This window comes from Protopterus annectens, chromosome 1.part2 (assembly GCF_019279795.1).
Source record: "Protopterus annectens isolate FY-2018-M chromosome 1.part2, PAN1.0, whole genome shotgun sequence".
Classification (NCBI taxonomy): Eukaryota; Metazoa; Chordata; order Ceratodontiformes; family Protopteridae; genus Protopterus; species Protopterus annectens.
The window spans coordinates 1,219,809,903-1,219,836,755 of record NC_056727.1 but is presented as its reverse complement, the minus strand read 5'-3'; the positions used below and the strand labels follow the sequence as shown (position 1 = coordinate 1,219,836,755).

At 41.9% G+C, this 26,853-nt stretch overlaps 1 protein-coding gene across 1 annotated transcript in view; it reads right to left on the bottom strand.

Annotated features, from left to right (window-relative positions):
* LDLRAP1 (low density lipoprotein receptor adaptor protein 1) overlaps positions 1-26,853 on the bottom strand; it is a 982,852-nt gene that overhangs the window by 125,638 nt on the left and 830,361 nt on the right. Inside the window, exon 8 of the mRNA XM_044060079.1 lies at positions 24,653-24,687. Coding sequence (XP_043916014.1) covers positions 24,653-24,687 — 35 coding nt within the window. The remainder of the gene's footprint in view (positions 1-24,652; positions 24,688-26,853) is intronic.

Below are 26,853 nucleotides of genomic sequence, written 5' to 3'. Positions count from 1 at the left end.
GGAGAGGTCCTTGGGACTTTCAACCATAGCATCCCACTTCTCTGGTTCCTGGAATAAGGTCATTGAGGACTGGAGAAGTGTACACCCATGGCAGAAAGGGTCTTCCCATCTTTCTCACATCTGGCTAGTCTCTCTAACTTTGGGACCAAATAGGGAGGTTCCAAACGGAGCACCGATGAAAGAAGACTTAAATGGCTCCTCAAAATCACATAACCTCATCCAGGCATGTCTCCTGATCGCTATGCTTGAACCCACTTTCTTGTCGTTCCTTCAGCAGCATAAATAATTAGCCTAACAGATGAGTTGGAGATGGATTCTAGGGTGGCAAACTGAGCCACTGCTCCTGAAAGAGTATCTGATAGCTCTTTAATCAGATCTCTTTGAAGCCTCGTAAGATGTGCCATGTAATTCAAGGTCTTGACAGCGAAGGTTGCTGAAGCGTATACGCGCTTCCCAAATCTATCTATTGTCCTAGACTCTGTTAGGAGTATGGATAGTAGGACTTTCATCAGCAAATTCCTTCTTGGTGGCTACCACAACATGGCATCCACAGGAATTCCTGTGGACCAGTGTTGCTGATCCTGATGGGTACAGGATACAGTCAGGTCTCTAGTATTGGCTCTATTGAGTTAGGTAACTTCCAAGCCTACTAAGTGATCAACTTAAGATAGTCAGCGGGAGGAGAGATCCAAAAGGTAGAGGGCTGGGCATGAAAAGCCTCTAGGTATACAGATTCCTCTGATGAAGGCTGGAAGGTAGTCCAGCCACCACTCTGTTTAAGAAGGAAGTTTTAAAGTTAAGTCATTGAGACAGCTTACCATAGGGGGGGAAATCTTACTACTCCCTGATTTGGAAGTGGGAGCCCCCCCAGTGCTTAGTCCTGTGCATACCCTGGGACTGAAGCCTGGGTGTTCTGCTGGTTCTGGGTTTGGGCTGAGAAGGCCTGGAAGAGGCAGGAAAGGACCAATTCTTAGAGGGCCAATGCCTACTAAATCTTGGAGGCTCTACTTGTAGGAAATGTAACAGTTTGCATAGATTTAGCCTTTTCCTCCATCTTTTTAGGAACTTCTTCCACTTTGTTGCCAAACCGGTGGTGCTGATTTAAGGGAGTATCCAGCAATTTAGCTTTAACATGATCTGACGAGGATTGCTCCTTAAACCAAGCATGCCTTCTTAGTACAGACCCAGTGACAGCAGCCCTGCAAGATGCCTCTAGTGCATCAAAACCACATTGCAAAGTATATTTTCCAACCTGTTCAGCAGAATGCATTAAATCCTGTAAATCCTTATTTTCAGCACAATCAGGAATCATCATCATTTTCTGTTTAAGCAATCCAGTAATATGCTGTTGATACTGTAACCTATGAAAGTGGCAATTAAAGGCCCTAATGGCCAAGGTTGCAGAAGTGCATACCTTCTTACCCCATCTATCCAGCACCATGGAGTCTCTATCAGAGGGGGTAGGATTTTGACAGTAGTAGCCTTAATGCCCTTGGGTCCCTGTGAAATGGTGTCAGGATCCACAGTAGCATTTTTAAAAAGGAATTTGTGAGAGTCAGGAACCCTGTAATATCTATCAGGTTTTCTGGGAGCAGGAGGTAAAGAGTCAGAGGCCAAACTAGATTCCGAAAAGGCATCATCAACAATGTCTAGTACAGGAGGGATAGCTAAAGGCCTGTGCTGGGGCAGGAGTAAGAAATCGCTAAGCCTCTTTTTAGAATCAGAGAAATCCTGGCTTTCTCAATGAAAATGCTCCCTAAGAGTATGCAAGGTTTCACCAAAACAGAAATCCTCTGGGGGGGGGAAGCAGAGGGAATAGAGTCCTCTGCATCAGAATCCTCATAGGCAGACAAGGGTAAATCCTGGTCATCAGAGGAAACAGAAATTTCAGAATCCTGGTCAGAAGTATCATAAGCAAATTCAGTCCTAGGTCTCTTAGAGGGGGAAGGCTGGCTTCCCCTGATTAAAGTAGTAAGGTCTTCAGCCATTCTTATTTGTTTTTTAGGCATAGAGGCCTGACCATGTGGTCTGGGCATCAGTTTTCTAGGCATGGTTTGAGTTTTAGGCCTTGAAGAAGAAGATGGCATTGGTTTAATAAGCAAGTCAGTAGGCCTGAATACACCCTCAGAAGCCGGTGCCTGCACAGCGGCTCTGGACCCATCCAAGGTAGAGACATCCGCAGGTTCCACAGTTGAAGCATCTTGCGGCATACCTGACTCCGAAGGGGTCTAGGTAGAGGCCTGCAAATCTGAAGTAGTGGGTATCAGGGGCTGCGAAAACGCCTCACTGAGTACCGGCGAACTGGTAACTGGCTTAGAAGAGTCATTGGCAGCTTTGGACCTAGACGGCCTATCTCTGTCTTTATCTTTGCGTTTTTCTGGAATGTCGGTAGTCGGATAGCTTACTGAAGACATAGCTGGATAATTGAACAGAGTACCAAAATATTTAGAAGCACAACTATACCAACGACGAATAGTTCATTGCTTAAATAAGGCACAAAACCTACAGCAAGGTACGTTGTGGTCAGGGCCTAGGCAAGGAATACAGTACGAATGAAAATCTTGCCACAAGAAATACAATTATTGACTTTTACTGACATCAGTTAAGAGCAAGAAAGAGTTTCCCCAATGGGGTACTTAGCTTTAGTTGAAGACTTCGGTTCTGAAACTCGAAAATGAAAATTTCAGGAGTCGGCCAACCAGCACTTGCGAACTGCTTCTGCTTCGGGCACTGACTACCTGACATCACGGAAGACGAGACAGCAACCGATGCAGGACCCAAGACTTTGATAATCAGGTCGACTGAGGGCTACTGCAAGCAGATAACCCAAAGAAATGCAGCAAGCTGGAGACTCCAAGTTGAAACTGAACCAAATATGAGCTTTCTGTTCAAGTATCAAGTAATAGTTTTCCTGGATCAGGAAATGACCAGCACTGTGAGGCAGGTCACTATTCCTTTCTTCTCATCCTGGGTCATCTCACTGTTCAAGTATCCTCACCTTGTCCCAAGTGGTGCGGGGTGACTTTTTAGCGGTTTTCCAAGCAGATAACCCAAATGTGATGACTGCAACAGTGAAACACTAAGAACATCTCAGAGTAGCTATCGGTGCTGGAGAAAGAGCTCTAACCAGCTCTGAAACAGTCGAAGCCAGGAAGGTCAGTACCAGGGGCTCTGAAAACTTGGGTGGAGTCAAAGGAGGAATAAGCAGTGGTGTGGAAGAAGGTAGGGTTCCAGAGCTAACATTACCAGGAACTGAGGAAGGTGGTAATCCCCTTGCCATATGGAGCTGATCCACCAGTCTCAATGTCAGATTTGGACAAACTCTTGGTGGATCGAACTGAGGGAGGTGAGGGAGATTTTGGTGGACATGACTCCAAAAAGGGACTGGGAGGATGGTCCACAAAAGGATCTACTAAGGAAGAATATGTTGTACACAGTAGAATTATACGTCAAGGATCCTTCAGTTCTATACGGTTGGTTGTAACCGAAGGAGAAGTGCCCTTAGTTGACATCGGTACTGAAGACACTGGCGCCAGATTAGGTGCAGAAACAGGCACTGTAGGCACAGACTACTGAATATTTCAGCCCACAGGTTCTGAGGAGGCCGTCGGCACAGATGAAAACTTGGCAATTTTAGTTGGCCGTTCCGAAGAGGGTGTCTGAACCGACGGACTTCCTTTCTTTGAGTTGGAACAGGAGGAAGATGAAGCGTCTTCAGTTTTCAGACCATATAAGGCCTCAAAGTCCGACTTACGCAAACCTTTCCAAACTAACTTATTTTTATGTTCTGAGTCCTGTAGCTAAAGCTGTGACAAAGTGCACAGTCCTCCTGTAGATGGACCACACCAAGACAATATACACAATGTGTGTCCATCTAAATTTGGCATCTTCCTGCCGCATTTTTGACACCTTGAACCCATAACTGCTTTTGTAGGGTTGGTCGGCCATTACAAAAAAAGAAAGGCCAAGATACACACAATCGTACTAACAAGTCTAAGAAGAAAAGGCTTTTTTTTTTAAACTAGGTAAAAGCAAGTACAAAGTAAATACCAGCTATGATATTGAAGAATACCGAAGGGTAAAAGAGGAAAAAGTACCAACGATGGTACTTGAGAAAAACTACCTAAAGGTAGATAAGAGAGAACATGCACACACAAGCTAAACTGTCAAAGAAAGAAGCGGTTAGTATACAAGAGTAAAAGATGATAGAAGAGAGAAATTAGAAAAATCTAAATTACAAATAACCCTAATCATCAAAAGGAAATGGACCTCCTAAAACTACAAAGACACCTATATATGCTAGAAGAACAGAAAATTATCTTTTTATGAGATAAGACAGTTGGCTAATTACTCAGAAGAAACCCAAATTTCTTCCAGAGCATTGGCCAGAATTATCACTCAACAAAAATCCACCTCAGTTATAGCAGAAGTAAATTACCAAGGGGAAAACCTATACAAGAAATGAGGAAATTATCAAAGTATTTGAACAAATATATACTCAAACATATGGAGAACAAACCTTACAAGCCTCGAAGGAGGATTGGGATCTTTTTCTTCAAAAACTAAAATTCCCTAAACTAGATTTAGAACAAAAAAAAACTAACTGAGCCCATTTCTATTAACGAGATTAATTAACATCTAAAACCACACAAGGCCCCAGGACCGGATGGTCTTACCTCAGAATTTCATAAATCCTTCAGTCCACTAGTTGCCAAATTATTATACCACATGCTGAACTATATAATAAAAAAACAACACACATGATATTCACTTTAATGCCTCAAACTATTTTTATATTAAAAGACCAAGCGGACCCTAAAAATCCAGATAGCTATAGACCCATCTCTCTTCTAAATATAGACACCAAGATCCTGACCTCAATACTCGCAAATAGAGTTAAAAATCTGATAGAGAAAAACATTTCTCCAGAACAATCTGGGTTTACATCACGTAGACAGACCAGTGACAACACGCTAACATTACAAGCGTTAATATCCTTTGCAAATCAGAGAAATACCAACATCTTCACAATGGTAGTAGATGCCGACAAGGCTTTTGATAGGGTCAATCTTGAATTCTTGCTGCAAACGTTCCCTCACTTTGACATGCCTAAAAATTTTATACAGCTCATTCAAATTTTCTATAGTAATCTATATACATCCCTATATATAAACAAAACATGGTCAAACAGAATTCCGATAAAAAATGGAAGACAAGGCTGTCCGCTATCACCCTTTCTTTTCAACCTTTACCTAGAACCCCTATTTCTATATATTAAACAAAATACATATCATAATCCCCCCTCAATAAATAACTTCAAAGTTTATATCTCTCAGCATTTGCAGACTATTTAAACATATACTTTACTACACCAAGTTCAGACATGACCAAAATAATAAACACAACTGAATAATTCTCATACATGTCTACCACTTAGACTCATCTCCCTAATACCTCTCTTAAACAAAATAAAAATAAAAGAAGAAACCAAATACCTGGGGATTACTTTCTTTCAGAAGAACAATTCTACCAACATAACGCAACTCAAATGGCAAAACATAACACAAGATTGAAAATGATGGAATAACCTTAAGCTACCGTTTTTGTCTAAAGTGTCAATAATTAAAATGAACATACTACCTAGATTAATATATCTATTTATGACATCTCAGAAAATCAAACATAATAAATTCTTCAAACAAATTCATACCTTTCTAGCAAAATTTGTATGGGAACCTAAAAAGACCAGAATCTCCTAACAAAAACTAACACTTCCCAAGAACAAAGGGGGTCTGAACTTCAAAACCTACTACTCTATTATCAACACTAATAGAATACTGAGAATAGCAGAGTATGACCCCTTGGCAAAGACTGGTTCACTGGCCTGGGTAACAATATACTATAGGTACATAAAAACACTAGACCTCAATCCCAAAGCACTTCCCTTCTTAAATAAAAAAAGATTTACAAGCCTATAACATAACAGAGCCACTAAAACATTCTATAAATATAACACAAAAACGTTTTCACTCCTTAAACCTTGGACAAGCTATGTTGTTAATACTACAACCCCTCCATCAAAATCCTAACTTAAAAATAAATAAGATGCTAAACCTAGACTCCTTCCCTCGGTTAAAACATAAGAGAATCCAAGATATCTACCCATTCCTCAATAGCACAATTCATGAATTAAGAAGTAATCCAAACTTACCTAAAGTATATATAATAATTTTAAGACAAATCAAAGAGGTGTGTTCCAGTTACCTCCAAAACCTTACCATACTCGAAAGTGACATCGAAAACTGTACCCTATTTTGGAAGACTATGTTAATGTCAAGGAAAGCAATAACAAACTCATACAAAATGATAGGGAAAATCAAATTCCAGAAAGACCTTCTCTTCTCTAATTATTGGAGAAAATTAAAACCTGATAGAAAAGGCAATCAACTTAACATTGAAAACTATTCCACTTAAAAAAAACTCTCTTATACGCAACTCATGATTAATAATAATGCTTATTTCACCCCAGCAATTCTTCACAAATTCAATGGAACTTTCTCCATTCTTGTGTTGGCTTACCTTTTAGAATACTTTCTGCTACTTTATGAATATAACATTCTGTATGGCTGTTATTCTCCTCAAGTAACCGCATCCAAAATCCCACACACTTTGAATTCCCCTGTGCTTTACCATCCCTTTCTACTTTGAATTATAATTGTGTAGCTCCAACATGCTCCTTGAAGGATCGTTTTATCCCACTTAACTCTTGCCTTACCGCCTCCCAGATAAATTCCTTCAACTATCATTGCCCACAGCTTCTCCTCTGGTTGATAGACATATGCCTGACCTGTACATAAAAATAAAGGGACTAAACTATTTCCATTGCTTGTATCTCACTACCCATAAACATGAGATTCCAGTTTTTCAATTTATCATTTTAGTCTCATACTTAACTGCCATAACAGAAACCTTGTTAATCCATACTCCTAAACACTTAATCTTAATGTGTCCCCATAAATATGGATACTGCTGAACCAATTCATGTGTGGGTGCATTTATGGTTATAGCCTTTGTTTTATATTCATTAATTTTATATCCAGTAAAAAACACGAGACTGTCTCAATCTTCCACAACACTAAGTTGTCCTTTTCTGGATTTATCAGGTATAAAAAATATCTGTAAATAAAGCCAACTTTTCTCTATCATACCAATTATATCCTTGAATTGGAGTCCATTATTTTCTTTGCCAATGGTTTTAAATATAAAGCAAACAAAAGGAAAACTGGCATGGCTGTCTGGTTTATCTGTTCAGAAAACTTATTGGAAAGGGACCCTCCCCCTCTAATTCTTGCAACTGATTCTGCATATATCCTCCTAATTACCATTATTTATTGCATCTGGGAATGCAAATGCTTCCATTGCCCTACTCAAAATTCCAGTATACTCTGTTGAATGCTTTCTCTCATCACGACCAAACAGCAGTATTTTCCTACATCCTGCTTCCCTCTGGACCAGCAAAGGTCTAATAATGTTACCAAATATTTGCCTCATATCCACAAAACCACACTGCTCCATAGCTATCAATTTTGACAAACCCTTTACCATTTTTTTAGCTAGTATGGACAAATGCATAATCATGATTTAAAACTGAAATGGGTCCATATGAAGCTGGGTTTGACAGGTCTTTACAGTCTTTAGTTATTAGAGCCACAACAGATTTCTTCCAAGTTGTTTGTTCTCCTCTTAATCTACCTGCAACCTTGGCATAATTAAGTCTTCTACAAATATTTCCATTTCTGGTCTTGATTTCCACATTTCTCTGCTTTAAACAAATGCTCATAAAATTTCTGAAATATCTAATACATCTACAGGATCTCTGGTTATTTTTCTTGTTATAGGCTCTAAGTTTGGCAACGACCCTTTCCACTTTGTTGCCCAAGTTGTTGTGCTAAACGTTTTTGTGCTCTGGAGTTATCAAAAATAGCTGTATAACAGAAATCTTTCTAAACTCATGAATGTTATCAAGATTGTTCCTTATGTTCTCTTTAGCGCTCTGCAGTCTTTTGTCTCCTTGTTCTGTATGATTCCCCTTATTCTGCAGTACTTTAACCTTTGTTAGCCATACTGTATTGCTTTTTATCATTTTCTTTTTATTCCTACCAGAGTTTTAAACTCCATTTTCATTTTATCCTACTAACTAGCTATAACTTCTGAATAAATTTCCATCTTCCCTAATAACTTGAATAAATTCCACTAAAAATTGTTTAAATTCCACTCAAGAGGTAGGTGATATGTCTCATTTTTACTTCATTACCTTGCGTTTATCTTTTTTTTTTTTTTTTATTGCTGCATGATCTGAAATGGATTTTTTTTTTTGTTGCTGCATGATCTGAAATGGATGTTGTGTGTGTGTAGAAGCATTCAATTAAATGCATACATTTCTGTGAAATATAATTTCTATCTAGTCTTAGTCTAGCTCAGTTATTTATACCTTGGGGAATATGTAAACTCCGAGTTCTGACTACCAAATTCACGTCTTCCGTACCAAACATTTTCATAAATTTCTTTAGAAATATACCTTCTTTTGCCATATTTTTCTTCTAGGTCCCCAACATAAATACTCAGTGTTGCAAATCAAGTTCCAGTACCCACTAATGATATTCTCGGTTGAAAGCTGATTTCTCTCACAGTTGTCTAAACTCCATAACAGCAGTTTTTGGTGGACTATAAACAAATGCCAGAGTAATCCTCCTCCCTTGCCAATAGCATCTTACTACTAGAAATCTACCATTATATTTTAGGTTCATAGATTAGTACTAGTCTAACTGCCCTTGCGAGTCATTTTAAATCTAGCCAATTATCCCTTGTGAGACTCAAACCCTGCACCTTGTGTTTGTAAGGCAAACACCTTAACCATTAGGCCACCCTCCTTTTCCTCCTCCATCACTACTTTTCTAGCAATTAAGCACCAAAAGAAAAAAAGTACAGTTTTGTACCTACCATAAATGATTTGACTGACATCAGACAGCAAACAACCCTGTGGTTCCTCGGTAAAGGTCCTCTAAATGTACCTCAAAATCAATCTCAAAAATAACCAAAGAGGACCAATCACGGCTGGTGTGTAAAGATTTTAATGTAAAAATGAAGTGCAAGCACTTTCACGACCACATGGCTGCTTCTTCAGACTCAAACACAATAATACCACCATTTAATCATTTAAACAGTGTACTAAACCAAATCAAATTGGCTCACTCATTACTTAAAGATGTACTAACCCATAAAAAAACTTGTAAATCTAGATTATACACAAACACGTTAAAAACTCTGTAAGAGCACCCTTAATCAGTGGGGGAGTGTGTCCGCACATAATACTGGTTTGAGAGAGACAGCATAATGGAGCATGTAAGGGACATTAGGAAGAGTAGAGAGAATAATGCACTGCTGAGACATATGAAGGAGTTTGCCACACACCATGAGTTCAGGTCTTTTGTAAATGACTCTGTAAAAGCTCTAGAAAGGGATATTAGGTATAAAACAGAGTTAACTGAGTTATGATGGATTTTATATTTTAATGCAGATAAGGCATCAGTGATGCTCTCTCTCAAACCAGTATTACGTGCACACACACGCCCCCACTGATTAAGGGTACTCAGAGTTTTTAATGCGTTTTAGTGTATAATCTAGATTTAAGTTTTTTGTGTTAGCATGTCTTTAAAATTAAGTAATGAGTGAGCCAATTTGATTGGTTTAGTACACTATTTAAATGATTAAATGGTGGTATTATTGTGTTTGAATCTGAAGAAGAGGCCATGTGGTCGTGAAAGTGCTTACTCTTCATTTTTACATTAAATGTTTACACACCAGCCATTGTTGGTCCTCTGGTTATTTACACAAATTGATGTCTTCTGTTCTTTTTCATTTCTGCTCCCCCCCAGATGAGAAAAAACAGCTTGCATGCTTTCAGAAAAAATAACTTTTAGCCCTAAGAAAAAGTGCATGGACTACCTTTAAAACTAAATTATACAGTGCTCTATTAAATGCACTGAATTAAGGCTGCTAAGGAAGCTTCTTTTAGTTACTTCTGAAAAATTTCATACTTCATTCAGCCGTTTGCCCCTGTACTTTAAATTTTGCATTTCCCTCAGCACAGAATTCTGAGAACTCAGGATTAATTGTTTGTACCTGCAGACAGCTCATCTCCATGGAAACAGTTAGCAATGAAAGAAAAAAAGCTAATAACTATGCAGACACATGAAGAAACTTGTCAATTTCACTCTGCACAAAACAGAATGTACAACTGCTTTTAGCTGCAGACTTTACTCCTACTGAAAATTTGCTAATGGAGAAAAATAAGCAATATTTCGTATGCAAGAAACTTAGCACTTCTCATGGCTTTTATCATTTTGTATTTTTCTAAGCCTACTTGCTTACAAAAACACTTGTTTACAGACTAAACCAATGGCATTAATCCAGTCATTCACTTTTGCAAAAACATTTCAACTCTACATGCAATATAATCAGAATACTTACATCCCCCACCCCACATCCCCCGAAGAGCATGGCATATTAGCTAAAACTTGCTTTTTGTCTAACCTTTCTTACTACAATGTGAAACCTATATCTCTTACAACTAAAAAGTACTTGTTTACTTGACGTCTATCACATACAAAGCTGAAAAGACTCCCACTACCCTCACATTAAAAATACACCCAAATACATACTACACAAGACTGCTTTACTATATAACATGCAGATAATACATCCTATACAAATATTAACAAAAAGCTCAGTTACTCCCCCACTCCTTTAGTGTCTTTCTAAACATTAATGATAAAGTATGGTATATACTTTAGTCCACTCAAGTTTAACAAAGTCAACAAAAGTCCAAACTTTATGAGCTGCTTTTTATTACAAAGTGATGTTTTACAAGTATGACCGATCTGGATCAAGTCCAAGGCACTCTTGATTCTTCTAGTCAACTTCTGTGCACTTTTGTGTTTTCCTCCTTAGCGTGTCCTGTGTCAGAAAGGTCTTTTTTTAAAACAGCACCTTAAATCTCACATTTACCATTATTGATGAGATTCAAGGCAATAGAGGAAAGATTTCTGGTTAGCATGATACTCTGAACAAATTACAGAAAAGATGGATCATTAATTTGGGAGGTCTTTCCCCCTGGTTTAAATGAACATTTGTAGTTTACTAATTGTATGTTGATGATGATTGACAGGTGTTCTCTATACAAGGCAAGCAGCCTTCTTGGTTTTTTTTTTTTTTGCTTTTTGTTTTTTACTGATGAAGGCTTAATTTATAAGCCGAAACCGGTTTGGATTTTGTACTGTAAGCTTTTTGCCTTTTTTATGTGCCTTATAGCATAATTTAGAATAAAAGTATATTATTTTTAAAAGGGCACTATTGTCTGCTGATCTATGTTGTTTTTTTTAAATGCTTTTTGAGACCTGGCAGTTGTCTTATGTGCAGGGACTGTGCTTTGGTGTTACTTTAGAGCGAGTAACCCATGTACCACTTATATAAAAGGCAGAGATCCCCTCTGAGTAGTCTGTATGAAACGGAATAAAGTGACTGATTTCAGATGATCCAGACAGGACAGATGTTGAAGACCTGGAAATTTCCTTGTGAGGAACCTTTGAGGTCTCAAACTGCTGCAGGTGCTTGGAAAGGCACATAAAAAGGGGGACTGTATTCAATTATTAGCCTGATGAGGGAAGAGTACAGGGAAGGTTATAACTTCTTTTTTTCTGGAGGCAATATCCTTACTTATGAGATGAGCAATATAGAATGCCCTTCTTACCACTGTGGAGACATGGTAATCAAAGATAAGGTTGATGTCAACCTGTGTACCCAGATCTCTGACACAGAGTGCATCCTTAGGGTGTTGCTATTGATGTGGCAATTAGCAGGAACATCACTCTCACCAAAAGGGATAATACATTTTATTGCATTGAGTTTAAGGCCATGACTTTGGCACCAATCATTTGTGTAAGACCCTCCTGTAGGATGTTGACATTGTTTGGAGATTCTATAACCACTCCCAGTTTGCAGTCATCCACAAACTGTCAGCCACAGACCTTTAGTTTTTGCAGTAGGGGTCTTTGTGGAACACCACTGGTTACAGGTCTGGTGTTGGAGGTGGATTGCCCTATTTTGACTAGATGTGTTCCATCAGTGAGCCAGTTAGTGACCCATCTGATGATACAAGTGCCAATACCTAGCTGGGTGAGTTTGTCAATGATGCCTGAGTACGGGATAGTATCAAAAGCTTTGGCCAAGTCTAGGGAGACTGTATGCACAGATCTTCCCTTGTCCAGGGCCTTGGTAACTGTCTCAGAGAAGTCTACCTGGTTTAACAGGCATGATCTCCCTTTGACAAATCCAAACTGAGTAGGGTCAAGTGTTTGGAGATTACCTATATCTCTAAGGTCCATGGTGACTTGCTCCACAAGCCTTGCAGAGAAGGCTGGTCAGGCTAATAGGTCTATAGTTCCTGGGGTCAGTAGAAGCATCACCTTTGTGCAAGGGGGTGACTGTGGCCATTCTCCATTCAGTTGGGACGAAGCCAGTGCTTAGACTATGATGGAAGAGTACACATTGGTGATGTTAATTCTTGTTGAAGCCAATGTAGGACACAGCCTGAGATGTTATCAGGTCCCATAGATTGTGTTTTTGGCCTTAGTGAGGGCATTTACAACCTGCTCCTTATAGATGCAAGGTAGGGGACAGGTGGTAGGGATGTCATGGGGTACATGTGGTGGGGACAGGGGAGTGAAGTTTTCACAGAACCTGTTGGCCAACAGGTTAGCCATGTCCACATGCTCAGTATATGCGGTATCATTGACTATCAGTTTGGCACAAATCTGGTCCTTTCCTTTTAGGTTACGGATGCAACTAAAGAACGCCTTATGGTTCTCCTTAGTTGGGGAAGCTAATACAGGTCTTAGCTGCTTTCACATGGCCAGGTATGATGCATACACTCTGCCCTTTCAATTAACAAATCCTGCTGAGGAATACCAATCCAGTTACTTATTTGTCCTTGCATAAAATCACAGTCTGTTCCTTACAGTTTCTTTGACACAGCAGAAAATCTCAGGTCCTCTTTGTATGTGTTCTGTCTTCTAACTCTACCATTTTTTGGAATAGCTATTTTTAAGTCTCATACTCATCTAGATGTTTCTTAAAACTACAACCATCCGAGGTTGAAATCATCAGCTGATCTGAATAGCTAGTTAAAGCTTTTACTTTTCCAGCCTTCTGTTATTCAAGTTCATATACTCATTGTGTTTCACTTATTTTAATTGCCTCAGATTACATATGATTTAGTTTTTCCTCAATTACTGGAAACCATCCCTTGTACCAAAGCTGAAGTTTGAACTGCTTTTTGTTGAACAGCTGGAGGATTCTTTCCAGTTAGTGCTTTTGATTTTCTTTCAGGATCTCTGAATTTTTGTTTTTGCTGGCATGCAGACAATTGTACTTACTAGCCAATAACTGGATTTTACTCAAGCTGGCAGAGTTACTAGCTCCTAATTCTCAGTTTCATTTCTCACAGTGGGAGAGCTGAAATTAAGCCGTCAGTGTGCAGCCATCTTGAAAATCTCCCCTTTTGAATGAATCTATTGCTGTAAACTTCTCTACTTTACCAGAAACCGTTCTCAATTAACACATTCAGTGTAAACAGACTACAAATGCAGAAAATTGCTGAATGCTGCAACTAAGTTAATTTGTACATATATAACCATTTTTGCACATGGCCCAGGTGACAAGAGTTCCATTAACATTTCAGACGCTTAAAGGCAGGGAAGATGGGTATGCCCATCACTGGAAACTGGATACATATGCTCATCTACATTACTGTAGTCAAGCCCCAGTGGTGGCCAGTGACAGAGGGGATGGCTGCTGCCCACAGGACAGCAGAAATCTGGATGCCTTGAACACAGAGGCATGGACGATATACCACAAAAGCCTACTGCAAACCAAACATTGATGGTATGGCTGGGCACTTGGGGCACGATTAGGCCTATAACACAAAAACTTTACTCAGCAGCAGTATGATGCCTCCCAAGAAGATTTGATCTCTTCAAAGAATTTGTACGTGGGCTGGAGATGGTCTAGGCATAGCTAAATTGGGTCTGGTAAACTTAATGTATGATGAAAGGTCCAGGGCAGCAGCTGTCAGCTGTGGCTCACATTCCAAAAAGAGTACTATAGCTACCAACCTACACAGGCCAATGTACATTAATGTACCATCCCACACAGTAAATGCTACTTCTACTTTCCATGTACAAGTATGGCACGTGGTACACTTTCTGTTCCTCAAAAATCACTTCATGGTACCACTACTAATTCTTATTTCTGACCATGGAACCCAGGTTAATTAAATCCAGTTTCCCAGTCAAGAGACAGCTTTTATGATCAATGTTAACACATTTCTCACAAGCTGGAAGCGTTAAACAGTATCATGGAAAATGCATTAAACCTAATTATACATTTCTCAACAACACATTCATGCACTTAGTCCCCCCACCCCTTAGTATGTATACCAGTTTTGCAAATACCACACTATACTTGGTGCAACTTAATGACTTCAGAATTGTTCTTCAATCAACTTGACCTACTTCCACCTACACTACTTATCCACTGCAAGAGCAAAGCTTTACCAGCTTCAATAAAGTACAGTTGTGTACACTTATCATAAATGTAGATGTTAGAGTGTATTCACTGCTGCAGTCATCACCTGTGGGTTATCCCTGCTGTGGTAGCCCTCGGCCATCCTGAATACCAGAGTCAATGTTTTTCTGCGTCGGCTGCTGTCACTTGCTGTCTGACATCAGGTCATCAGTGCTATTAAAGGAAGGTAGCTGACACCATTACATCAGTTTTTCTTGCCCTAACCAGTCAGAGGCCCAGGTAAATCTGGTAAAGTGGTCCTGGTGTCTAAAAGCCACCATTAGAAACTTATATCTCCATAAAGAAAGAAGATATAAGGGGGAAGGAGGGTGGGAAACCAGGACTGGAACAGTGAATACACTCTAACATCAACATTTATGGTAAGTGTACACAACTGTACTATGTTCATGTTTCACTGTTGCAGTCATCACCTGTGGGAGGATTCCCAAAACTGAGAAGAGGGGTGGTAGGATTAGTAAGAGACCTAGGAATGGGTCAGCATGCCCTGCAGAGGCAAACCCTGCCCTAGCCTAAGAAAATAGAGATAGGTGGTAATGCTTGGTAAAGGTATGGACAGAAGTCCAGGTGGCAGCTTCCAGGATGTCCCCGGTGGGAACTCCTCTGAGGAATGCTGAGGAAGTGGAGGCTGCCCTAGTGGAATGGGTTCGAATAGTGGCAGCTTCCAGGATGTCCCCGGTGGGAACTCCTCTGAGGAATGCTGAGGAAGTGGAGGCTGCCCTAGTGGAATGGGTTCGAATAGACTTGGGGGGGTGTTCCCATGTAATCCGTAGCAGAAATGGATACAGTGCGATACCCATTTGGAAAATATTTGTTTGGAAATGGGCTTCCCTTCTGCCCCTGGGGCAAAGCTGACAAGTAGTTGGTCTATTTTCCTGAAGGGTTTAGTATGGGCCAGATACTAGACATGCTTTCTGTGCACATCTAGTGAGTGCAGAATTTTTTCCCCCTTGTTTTAAAGATTAGGAAAGAAGGTGGGTAGATGTATGCCTGGTTGAGAGTTACATTAGCTACCACCTTGGGCATAAAGGAGGGATTAGTCCTCAGGGAGACCCTGTCTGCATGAAATATGATGAAGGGCTCAATGGCCCATCACTGCCTGAAGTTCCGAAACCCTTCTGGTTGAGGTGATAGCTAGGAGAAAAGAAGTTTTCCAGGAGAGGTATCTTAGTTCTGCTTAAGCAGCAAGTTCGAAGGGTGGTAGTTAGTTTTTCCAAAACATAATTCGGGTCCCAGGCTGGAGTGTGTGGTCTTCTGGGAGGTCTGATATTAGAAGCCCCTCTGAGGAATTGTTTAATCAGGGGATGGGAGAACAGGGTTGTTCTGTATCAAAATGAGCTTAAATGGCTGAGGCGTGAATTTTGAGAGAGAAGGAGGCGCCACTATTACGTAGTTTCACTAGGTAGTCCAGAATAAGAGGGATGGAAGGTTGTGAGGTATTGTCCCCTCTGGACTGGCTCCAAGAGCAGAATCTTTTCCATTTTCCTGCATAAGGTTTTCTGGTGCTGGGCCTTCTGGCCTCTGTGATAATGTCTAAGACCTGTTTGCTTAACAGGGGCCCCTTGTTTGCCTTTAGAGTATTAGCCATGCTGATAGTTAGAGCTTGCAAGTCTGGGTGCAGCATCCCCCCCCACCTGAGTTAAGAGGTCTGAGATCAGGGAAAGCTGCCTGGGGGCTGTAAGGTCAGGTTGTGCAGTACACGGTACCAATGTTGTCTGGGCCAATCTGGAGCAATGAGGATGGCCTTTGGTCTCTCCTCCCTTACTTTGATCAATACTTTTGGAATAAGAGGCAGAGGAGGAAATGCGTACAAAAAGAGTGTTTCAGGGGAAGGTCAAGGCAACCACCTTCCACGCTAGGTAGTGATACTCCCTGGTACAGAATTTTTCCAGCTGATGTTTGAGATGTGAAGCAAAAAGATCCACCTTCGGAGTCCCCCACACCCGAGTGATTTGTAAAGATTTTTCTGTGGAGCTGCCATTTGTGGGGGTCCAGTAAGTTTCTGCTCAAATGGTCTGCCAGGGTGTAGTTGATCCCTGGTAGGTACTGGGCTATCAGGTGTAGTCCCCATGGAAGAGCCGGTCAGCCAGGGGTTCGTGGCTAGCCTGCACAGAGGGTCAGAGTGGGCCCCACCCCGTTTGCTGATGTACCACATTACTGTGGTGTTGCCTGTTTTGATAAGGAGAACCCCTGACCTGAGATGGAGTTTGAAGGATGTCAAAGCCTTTTGTACTGCCATCATTTCCTTCTGATTGATGTGTAAGGGATGGTGCTGGGCATCCCAAAGACCTTGGGTGCACCTGCCTTCTAGGTGAGCACCCCAAGCTGTCTGAGGCGTTGGTGGTAATGGTCTGCCCAGTTGGGCAGAGGGTGAAGTAAAGAGCCTTGTTCTGGGCACATGCCCCTGCCCATCAGTTTAACTCTGCCCTTATACAGGTGATCAGAGGGGGAAGAGAGGTCTCTAGAGGTTGACAGTGCTTACACCAAAGGTTCTTTAGGTACCACTGACGTTTTCTCATGTGAAGCCTGGCCAAAGGAATTAGAAAGATGCAAGATGCCATGTACCCAAAGGCTTGTAGGAACTTCCTCACAGTGAGGTGACTTCTGGAAGCCAGCTGGGTAAAATAGACTGGCAGGAAACTCTGCTATTCTGGGGATAGGAAGGCCATTTGGGATGCTACGTCCAGCAGTGCTTCCAAGAAAATGATCTTCCTGGAGGGTGTTTGCTTTGATTTCTTCTCGTTGAATGTGTACCCTAAGGAGGTTAGGAGGGTTTTGACAAAGAAGAGGTCCTTGAGAAGCTTTTCTTTGCAGTCTGCCTGAATGAAGCAGTCATCCAGATAAGAGTAAATTTGTATATTTTTCTGTCTGCAAAAGGTTATGGCCGGGGCTGAGCATTTGGTGAATACCCTGGGAGCAGTAGATAAGCCAAAGGGTAGTGCAGAGAACAAAGTGTTGTGAGCCTGCTCTGAATCGACAGAATTTCCTGCAGGATTCCTTTATGGGGATGTGGAGGTAGCCATCTTTTAGATCTAGGGTAACTAACCAGGCATTTTTTGTCAGCATAGGCAGCAGCTGCTGCAAAGTTATCGTTTTGAATTTGGGGACCACCAAGAAGGTGTTCAGAATGGATAGATCCAGGATGGGGCACCAAGTGCCCTCTTTTCTGGGAACAAGGAATAGTCTGGAATAAAAACCTTTGCCCGTTTGATCTGAGGGGACAGGTTCTACTGCCCCTTGGGATATGAGAGTTTGGACTTGTTTCAATGCCTCTGCCCACTGATTTGGAGGTACGTCTGGGTACCCTCTTAGAATTGGGAGTTCACTGAAGGAGAATTTGTATCCCTGAAAAATGATCTTCAAGATCCATTGGTCCTGGGTGGTCTGTCTCTGCGGGGCTTACCTTGCCCCTGTCTGCTAAGTGCAGGAAAGGACCAGTCTTTTGAGGGAAAATTCCTGCTGAACCTAGTAAGTTGTACTTGAAGGAAATCTTTTACTGTTTGCATAGATTTTGCTTAGTCTTCCATCTTTTTAAGCACCTCTTCTGCTTTTACTCCAAACAAGCGGTCTTTATCCAAGGGTGCATCAAGTAATTCAGATTTGACATGAACAGGGAGAGGTTGTTCCTTCAACCATGCACGTCTCCTAACAGATCCTGACACTGCTGCCCTGCCTGTGGCTTCTAGGGCATCATATCCACAGTGTAATGAGTGTTTAGCCACTTGACAAGTAGAGTGCAGTAAATCTGCTAACTCTTTTGAACTGGCATAGTCAAGAAAGGTTGAATTCTTTTGTTTTAATAGTTCCAAAGTGTGTTGTTGACATTTTAACATGTGGCACTGACAGTTGAGTGTTATAAAAAGTTCCAGCATTAGTTTATATATATATATCAAGGGACAACAGGATACACTGCAGATGCATACCTAATGGACATCTACATTTATGGTAGGTACAAACTGTACGCATCTCAAGGATGCATCTGTGCTCCAACAGAGAAACAACATTTAGCTGAGTATGTCCTCCTTGTGGAAGCGGCCTGTGAGCCTCCCATGTCCTTCAATTCTCTGGAGATAAAAACAGTTTGAGTGGGGATTTATGAATCCAAGCAGTTGGCTGCAATGTGTTTTGCTGATGCAGGGTCTTTGAAATTGTTCTGCGCTGAAGAAGAGGCCAGGGGGGAGGGGCCATGATTTTGCCTGAGACATGCTTCTCAATAATGGATACCAGTGTTGTTCAAGCAGTCCGGAGCTTGGTATTAGTCACTTTGGCTGTTCCTCCCTGATTCCTTCAGTAGAACCTTGTACATCAATGGGAGAGGTGTATGACATACTGTTAGGGCTTCCAGCTGAAAGACAGAGAGTCCACCCAAGCTTGTGGTGGTATGTCCCTGAGCAGACCTGTTTTGAAGTTGATGATTGAGTAGAGGCTACCAAATCCATCTCCTCGCATTCCATATGTCTTGCTATGAGTTGAAGATGTCTGGGCAGCGCTTAGCATCCATTCGCATGGTGGGCTCTGTTAAGCTGTCCCGCTGTGCGCATTTTCTTCTCCCTGGGCACGCCTAAGCCTGTAAGCTGGACATGAGATTCAGGCATAGTTCCCGGCAGAGATTCATAGCTCAGCGGCATAGAGGGCAAGAATGTGCCTGCTTGTTTATGTACCACATGACCATGGTGTTGGTCTGTCCTTATTAGCAGGTGTGGCTAGCAGGAAGGGCTTGAATGCCCTCATTGCATGCCCCACTGCCAAAGCATTTCCCTTTTGGTTTATTTTGGTGAGGCCATAGGCCTTGGATACATTTGTCCTCATCCCTGGTCTAGAGGCGTCCGTGGTGATGGTCTGCCTTGGTTTTGGTTTGTTGAAAGGCAACCCCTCTGTTGGACTGGCAGGCCTGAGACCACCACAGGAATCTCTTTGAAGGCTGGAATGATTACCAGTGGTTTTAAATCAGGACTGTGCTGAGACCATACACTGAGGTACCATTGCACTTCTTATATTCCTTATGGCATGTATTAGAATTACAGGGATGCCATAAACCCAGGGCTCGCAGTATTTTCCTGCAGTAAGCTGAGTTTGTCTTGTCAGAATCACAAGAAGTAATCTGGAAGAGTTTTGTTTTTCTCTGTGAGAAAAGAAGTATCGGTGGTTGTAACCAGATTCGCACCCAAAAAAGGTTATCCTTGGGATGGTACTAGTCTTCCTTGTGATGTTGGACTGTGTTGGACTGGTCTGCAGGTGCGTATGGCATAGGCCAAGTCCTTTATCAAATTTTTCTGTTGTCCGCTTGTATTAGAAAATGTCCAGGCGGTGCAACGAATTCCTGTAAATTAAACAAATGTGCAATTATTGAAAGCTAGGTATTTCGTGAATATCTAAGTGCAGGCCATGAGCTTGGGAAGGGCAATGTGCACGAATTGATAATGCCCTGATCCTGCAAGAAATCTGAGGCTCTGCAAGCAGTTTGGTCAGAATAGGACAGTGCATGCCTCCTTGAGATCTAGGAGTTTACCAGCCAAGACCTGAGCCCAATATGGAAGTTGTTGAAGTTGCTGTAGGTCAGCATTTGAATTTTTGGCACAATGAGATTTTTGTCTAGTGCGGACAGGTTGAGAATAGGGCCCATTGATTTTCCTTGGTACAGGCCTCCTTCTGGAGTAAAACTCTCTGGCCTTGTTCTGAACATGGTACCTTTTCATAGCTTTCATCTGAAGTAAATTGCTGTCTGTTTTAAAGCCTCTACCTGATTTGCGCAGGAAGTTTGGCATTCCACTTTTTGGCAAAGTGTGAAGTTTGGCTGTAATCCTTTTATCTATTGCTTGCAGTGTCTATGTATCCTATGTGATATAATTATTTGCAGTGTCCATGCCCAGCTTTCCGCCTAAGGGTGCTCAGTTGATCCCTGGAAGGCGGAATCAGAGTTGTCATTGACCCTGTCCTGAGTAGTAGAAGGTTGCTGTTGCTGTTGCATTACCTCCCCATGGCAGGTTGCCACTGACTGCCTTCTGTAGGAGCCTGATTGACCCTGCCTTCAGGGCGCCTGTTCTCTGCTCTGGGCCTCATTGACCTGCTGAAAAGGACCAATTTGCAGGCCTGTTTCTCTGTCGAATCTCGGTGGCTGAACTTGCAGAAATCTTTAACTGTTTGCACAGATTTTGAACTTGTTCAACCTTTTAAGATCTCCTGACAGATTTTTTAATAATTTTGTTTCCTCCATTGGAGCATCCAGGAGTTTAGTTTTCTGGTTATTGGTTCAAGATTGCTCCTTCCAGCCAGGCACATGCCTATGAATCACTGCCCCAGTCATAGCTGAATGATCTAAATGAAGCCCAGCATCATGTTGCTCTAAGAAACACATAACCTGTTGTGAGTTGAAATTAAATCCTGGAAGTGGGATTTAGCCTGGGAGTTCTAGAGTAGAAGAAAAGTTTTATTTAGTTCATCTAACAAATAGGAGAAGAAAGTTCATATGAAATTGACAGTTTAATGCCCTGACAGGAAAGTGAGCCAGGTAATTGACACCTCTTCTTTCCCATCTCTAAAGCTCTAGACTCTGTCAGAGGGCAGGAGGGATTTTACAGTAGCTAGAGAACCCCTTTAGTAGTCTGAGAAATAGTTAGGGGCCCGCAGAATGGGGCTATACAAAATGGAAATGAGAATCCGGGACCCTGTAGTATCTGGGTCAGGTTTGAGCAGGGGCCGGAGGGGAGAGCCGGCATCTGTCAGGGACATCATTGCGGCTACATCATCAATTGCGATTCAGAACAGGAGGTGGCAGCTAAGGGCCCATGCTGAGGCAATGCAAAAAGGTCCTTAAGGGCCTCTGAATCAGAGAAACTTGACCTGCCATTGAAAATGCTCTCATGGAGGCAGAGTCTCACCAAAGGAAACTCTCGTGAGGGAGGAGTCGGCGATAGATTCCTCTGCATCTGAATCTCATAAGCAAGTGGGCCCCTTCCTGGTGGTCTGACAACTCGACTCCATCCGTAAATCATCTGGAGGAGGTGGTGATCAGAGGGGTCCTGGGCCTCGTCTGGAGGAGGTTGGAGAGGTAGATCAGAGGTGAGTGTTGTGGAACCTCTGACTAAGGAAGGTCCCGCTGAGCTGGCATCTGAGAACTAGAGGAAGGCCTTGGGAGTAGTAGATTTGGCTCAGAAAGCTTTTGAAAGTTTGCAGTTTTAGCTCCTTGAAAAGGCCTTAATGGACATGGGCCAGCCCAGCTGCCCCACGTGGTGTGCGTGGAAATGTCCAAAGGTATGGTGTGTCGACAATTCGAACACCAGTCAGACGTAGCTCTGAAGTCGACCAAGCCGTGGGCCTCTCGGCCTCGTGGTCGGGAAGTATGGTTTTGGAAGAAGTGAACCGCCGCCGAGATTCCAGTTTTGCCGAACCGAGACACTCGTAGCCCAGTAGTGGTTTCAAGGAAGGACTCTGGTCGTGAGTGTCGGGTCCTCTCATGCTTGACTATATGCGTCGAGTCTACGGCGGCATTTATAAGCGGGCGCCGGGCCCAAAATTCTCAGAATTCAATCGATCGCCTAAGAGTCGGGCTGCTGAAGGAGGCATGGTAGCCAAAACAGGCCGACACGCCGTGGTCTGGACCTACAAGGGAAGGCAAGAATGAAATCCTATAGCGCATTTGTTTCTGGCCAGGTTAAACAACGTCAGTGGTGACATCGGCAGAGGCAAGAAAGAGAGTCCCCAACGTGGGTACTTTGAAGTCAAGTCTTCGGCTGAAATCACTGGATCTGACCGATCGGCACTTGCTAAAAGCTTCTGCTCGGCAATCGCACGGCAAGAAAGACTGAGAAATGGCCGGTTGATGCTTTTTATACCTCAGACGCTCTGATGTCGGGGAAAGTGCGTATATCAGCCGAGGCCAGACCTAGACCTTGGAATCCAAGCCCATCAAGGGCTGCTTTGAGGCAGGACAACCCATATGTTATGACTGCAGATGCATCCTTGAAGGACATTAGCTAAGGTTGCAGAGGTGTATACTTTTTTACCCCATCTGTCCAGAGCTCTGTAGTCCTTATCAGAAGGAATAGGATTCTTTGCAGAACTAACCTTGGCTCCTTTTGGTCCCCGTGTAATTATCTCCAGGTCTGCAGCAGGATTTCTGTACAGGTATTTGTGAGAATCCGGTACTCTGTAATATCTCTCAAGTTTTCTGGGAGCAGGTGGGAGAGCGTCAGGAGTTAAGCTGGATTCATGGAAGGCATCATCAACCATCTCTAAGACTGGAGGGATGGCCAAGGGTCTGTGCTGGGGCAGGTCTAGAAATTCTTAGTCTTTTCATAGACTGAGGGAAGTCCTGGGATTCCCAGTGGAAATGTTCCCTGAGGGTGTGAAGGGTTTCCTCAAAGGAAAGATCTTCTGGGGGGAGGCAGAAGGAATGGATTCCTCTGCATCTGAATCCTCATAAGCGGTCAGAGGTTGTTATTCCTCTTCAAAATCTGAATAATCAGACTCCTCAGAATCCTATTCTGTCAGTATTTCAGGAGAAAGGTCTCTCTTCCTTTTAGAAGGTGTGACCTGACTACCCCTGATAAGGGTGATAAGATCCTCCTCCATTTTAAGCATTTGAGCTTGGGGTAGTGGAGTAGGAGTAAAATGGTGCCTAGAGGTAGTTTACCTAGGAGTGGGCTTGCTTCTAGGCCTAAGAGTATCGGGTCGTGGCTCCAGACCCAACCAAGGCAGAGACAACCAAAGGCTCAGAAGACAAGATTCCTGCAGCATACCGGACTCCAAAAGGGTCTCAGTAGAAGCCTGTGAAGGTAATGAATTGGGCATCAGGGGCTGCAAAGGTGCCTCACTGAATTCCAGAGAACTGACCACCTGCTTAAGTGGTAGAGTCGTCAGAAGGCTTAGCCTTGTGTGGCTTGTCTCTGTCTTTATCCTTACTTTTTTTGGAATGTCTACAGATGGTTCTCACATTAAAGAGGGCACAGAACTGGCAACGGGGGACGTTGTGGTCTGGGCCTAAACAAGTGACTCAGTATGACTGGAAGTCTTGGTGTGGTATTTGCTTTCCACAGGCGAGACAATTGTTAACTTTTTTGGACATTGATTAGTGCAAGAAAAAAGGATCCCTAACGGGGTACTTGGCTTTAGATGTTTTCAGCTGTAATTCAAACTCTGGTAGGGACTGACCGGCACACTTGCAAACTACTACTGCTATGGGCTCCACAGCAAGAAAGACTGATACAATTGCATTGGCTGCCTTCCTTTATAGCACTGATGACCTGACGTCAGGCAGCAAGCAAACGCAGCCGACGCAGAAAAACATCGACTCTGGTATTCGGGCTGGCCGAGGGCTACCACAGCAGGGATAACCCACAGGTGATGCCTGCAACAGTGGAACATGAAGAACATCTATACATTACAACAGGCTAATGTAGTGATGAAGTCAGGGTGCATGGGACCTTCACAAATATGAGACAGCTCACCCAACAGCAGGTGGATTCTGCCTGTAGTGCTGGAAACTATGGCTTAAAGACAAAGCAGCTAAAGAAAGGAAAGAGTACCTTAGGACATCTCTTAATCCAAAAATAGGTCTACAGCAAGCAATGGCAGAAGTTAGGTTTAAAAATTACAAGCTTCTACATACTCACATCAAAGCTTAGTACGGCAGAGGTTAAGCAGAAAACAAATGTCACTGTACACTCCACTCCTAGAACAGCAGCATTCCTTAGGACATTTCTCTAAAAGGTTCTAAACTCAGTGCACAACTATATCCTTGCAGCTCCTGTAGACAGATCATTCAGTAAAATCCAGCCCAAACAATAAGTTGGGAAATCAGGAAGTGAGCAGCAGCTGGATTCTTAACAGAAGAGCAGGAAGTAAAACAGCCACAAAAATAGCACAAACCAACAAAATGTCATTATGGTCTACATAAACAGAAGTCTATTATCCAAGACTTTTTTTTCCTCAGTGTATAAAGATGGAAAAGTACCTTGAAAAGGCTTCATCTAGGCCATCATCAAGTTCCTAAAAAAGAAAAAAAAAAATCAAGTGATGTACAAATTCAAAATACAGCAGCAGTAACCAAAATCAAAATACTGCATTAATAAAAAAATTATGCCAGAAAGCAGGATTCTTTGGGAAGTACTTTAATGGCTTCAATTCTCCCTAGATCTCAATACAGCCCTTTATTTTATGGGGGGAAAACATCCCTTAATTCATGAACCTGCTGCTAGTGAGTAATGAGGTCTGACAGAGCTGTATCCCCAGGGCTACAAGTTGTTACTATTTGTCCCCCACGTAGTTTTAACCTGCGATCTTGTGTTAAGCCTGTCAATTGCAACAGAGGTCTGATCTACCAGATTACAAATTGGGTGTATTCGGGCACCCCCAACTCTCCTACTTCACTGACCCAAGCTCAGAGAATGACCCTTAACCCTTTTGTCACTGAGGAGCTCTGAAGTAAGCTGCCACTGAAAGCAGACATTGCATTCTTTCGTTATGATTTTTCATTACAGAAAATTACTTTGCTGCAGCTAATAAAACAGAGTGACAAGGGTGGAAAGACAGAAATATGTTCTGATGGGTGCTTTTACTCTGCTGCTCCCCAGAAGGCATGCAGTGCTTTATACAAAGTGCAGAATGTGCAAGACTACGGGGGACTGTCAACTCAGAATGCTTGAAAAGAATCAGAGTGAGTAAGAATATACAGTATGGAAACAAACTTCAAAAACCTGAACAAATCCTGCCATTAGGGATTTGACAGCTTTTCTTTATGTCAAAGATAGTTACTCCAAGATAACATTTTTGAATCTTTCATTTTGTAATTTCTGATGTGTACGAAAACCTACTCATGCTGAAGGGCTCTTAAGCCATCTTCCAATACCAAATAAGTCTGTAAAAGAAATCAACAAATCCTGTTTATGACATTTAATGCATACTATGCCACTGGAATAAAATTCTGAACGCTTTATCTAGGTAAAGCGTGATCAAAGCCATCAGCATATGCAGTGTGAGAAACTCCAACAAACCTAAGGTTCTGACTATCATGCAAATACAGTTGCTAGGATGTCTGGCTAATACTAGACAATGTGCAAGCATGTACCCCTAGACCAGATTTTAACAAGTAAATGGGAGCAACATTGCCTTATGTGATCATGGTTTTCTTCCCCAGTTACCCTAGCTTCTTGTATTGAAAAAATGTTTAAGGTTTCTCCATCTATCAAAGCTGAGGGGAATTGGGAGTTTACTGAAAATTAATACTGACATAGCAATAGCTTGTTGTAATTAATGGTATATAGCCAGGATTTGTAGAACTGTACATCAGTTTTCAGAATGCAATTTTCCCCACACGTGTAGCTTCAGCCTACTTAGAGCAGTGTACCTTCTGAAAAGCATACATTTTCAATACTGTCAAACTACATGTTCCAAGAAAAAAATATAATAAATGTTCTTCGTTTTCCTTTAGTTTAACTTCTAGTACAACTCAGAGCACAAAGTATTAAAAAAACGTCATGAAATACACAAAGTACACTTGGTTACATACTTGCTTGCAGCAGGTAAATCTTCAAGAAAGGAAAGGGAAAGTAAACTGTCACTTCGATTTACACAAGTGCAAACCCAGCAAAATTAAGTTTCTTTGGGCTCAAAGTGCATACAAATCAGACTGCATTTAACATAATACACAAAATTCTATAGAAAGAGTAACAACAATAATAAATGTTTGCATTACACTGATTTAACAGACTGACACTCATTACTAGGTTCTTAGTTAATTTTCACAGGAAAAAATTCACTTATGCGATTGATTCAAGGGCTACATTTATATTGCACAGTGAGACAGTTAACTTTAATTATTGCTGACTTTGCTGTCTGGGTGCGGGTAAGACCTTGTTGCATACTGCACTATATAGACTTTTCAGTATTATTGGATTACTGACTTAATGTCCAGTGTGAAGGGTACTGTTGCTAGAGTTCAGTAACCTAATGGCTAGTGGAAAGATAATATTTCTGAATCTCATGGTTTTGCAGTGTATGCATCAAAAGCGCCTTCCTGATGTTAAATGTGAGAACAGCTTGTAAAGCAGGAGGAGTGCAAACCCTAGTTATTTTCTTGTCCTGCTGAGACATCAGGACATGTGCAGGTCTTGTATGGATGGGAGGGAGTTCCTGATAATCCTCTCAGCTACAATA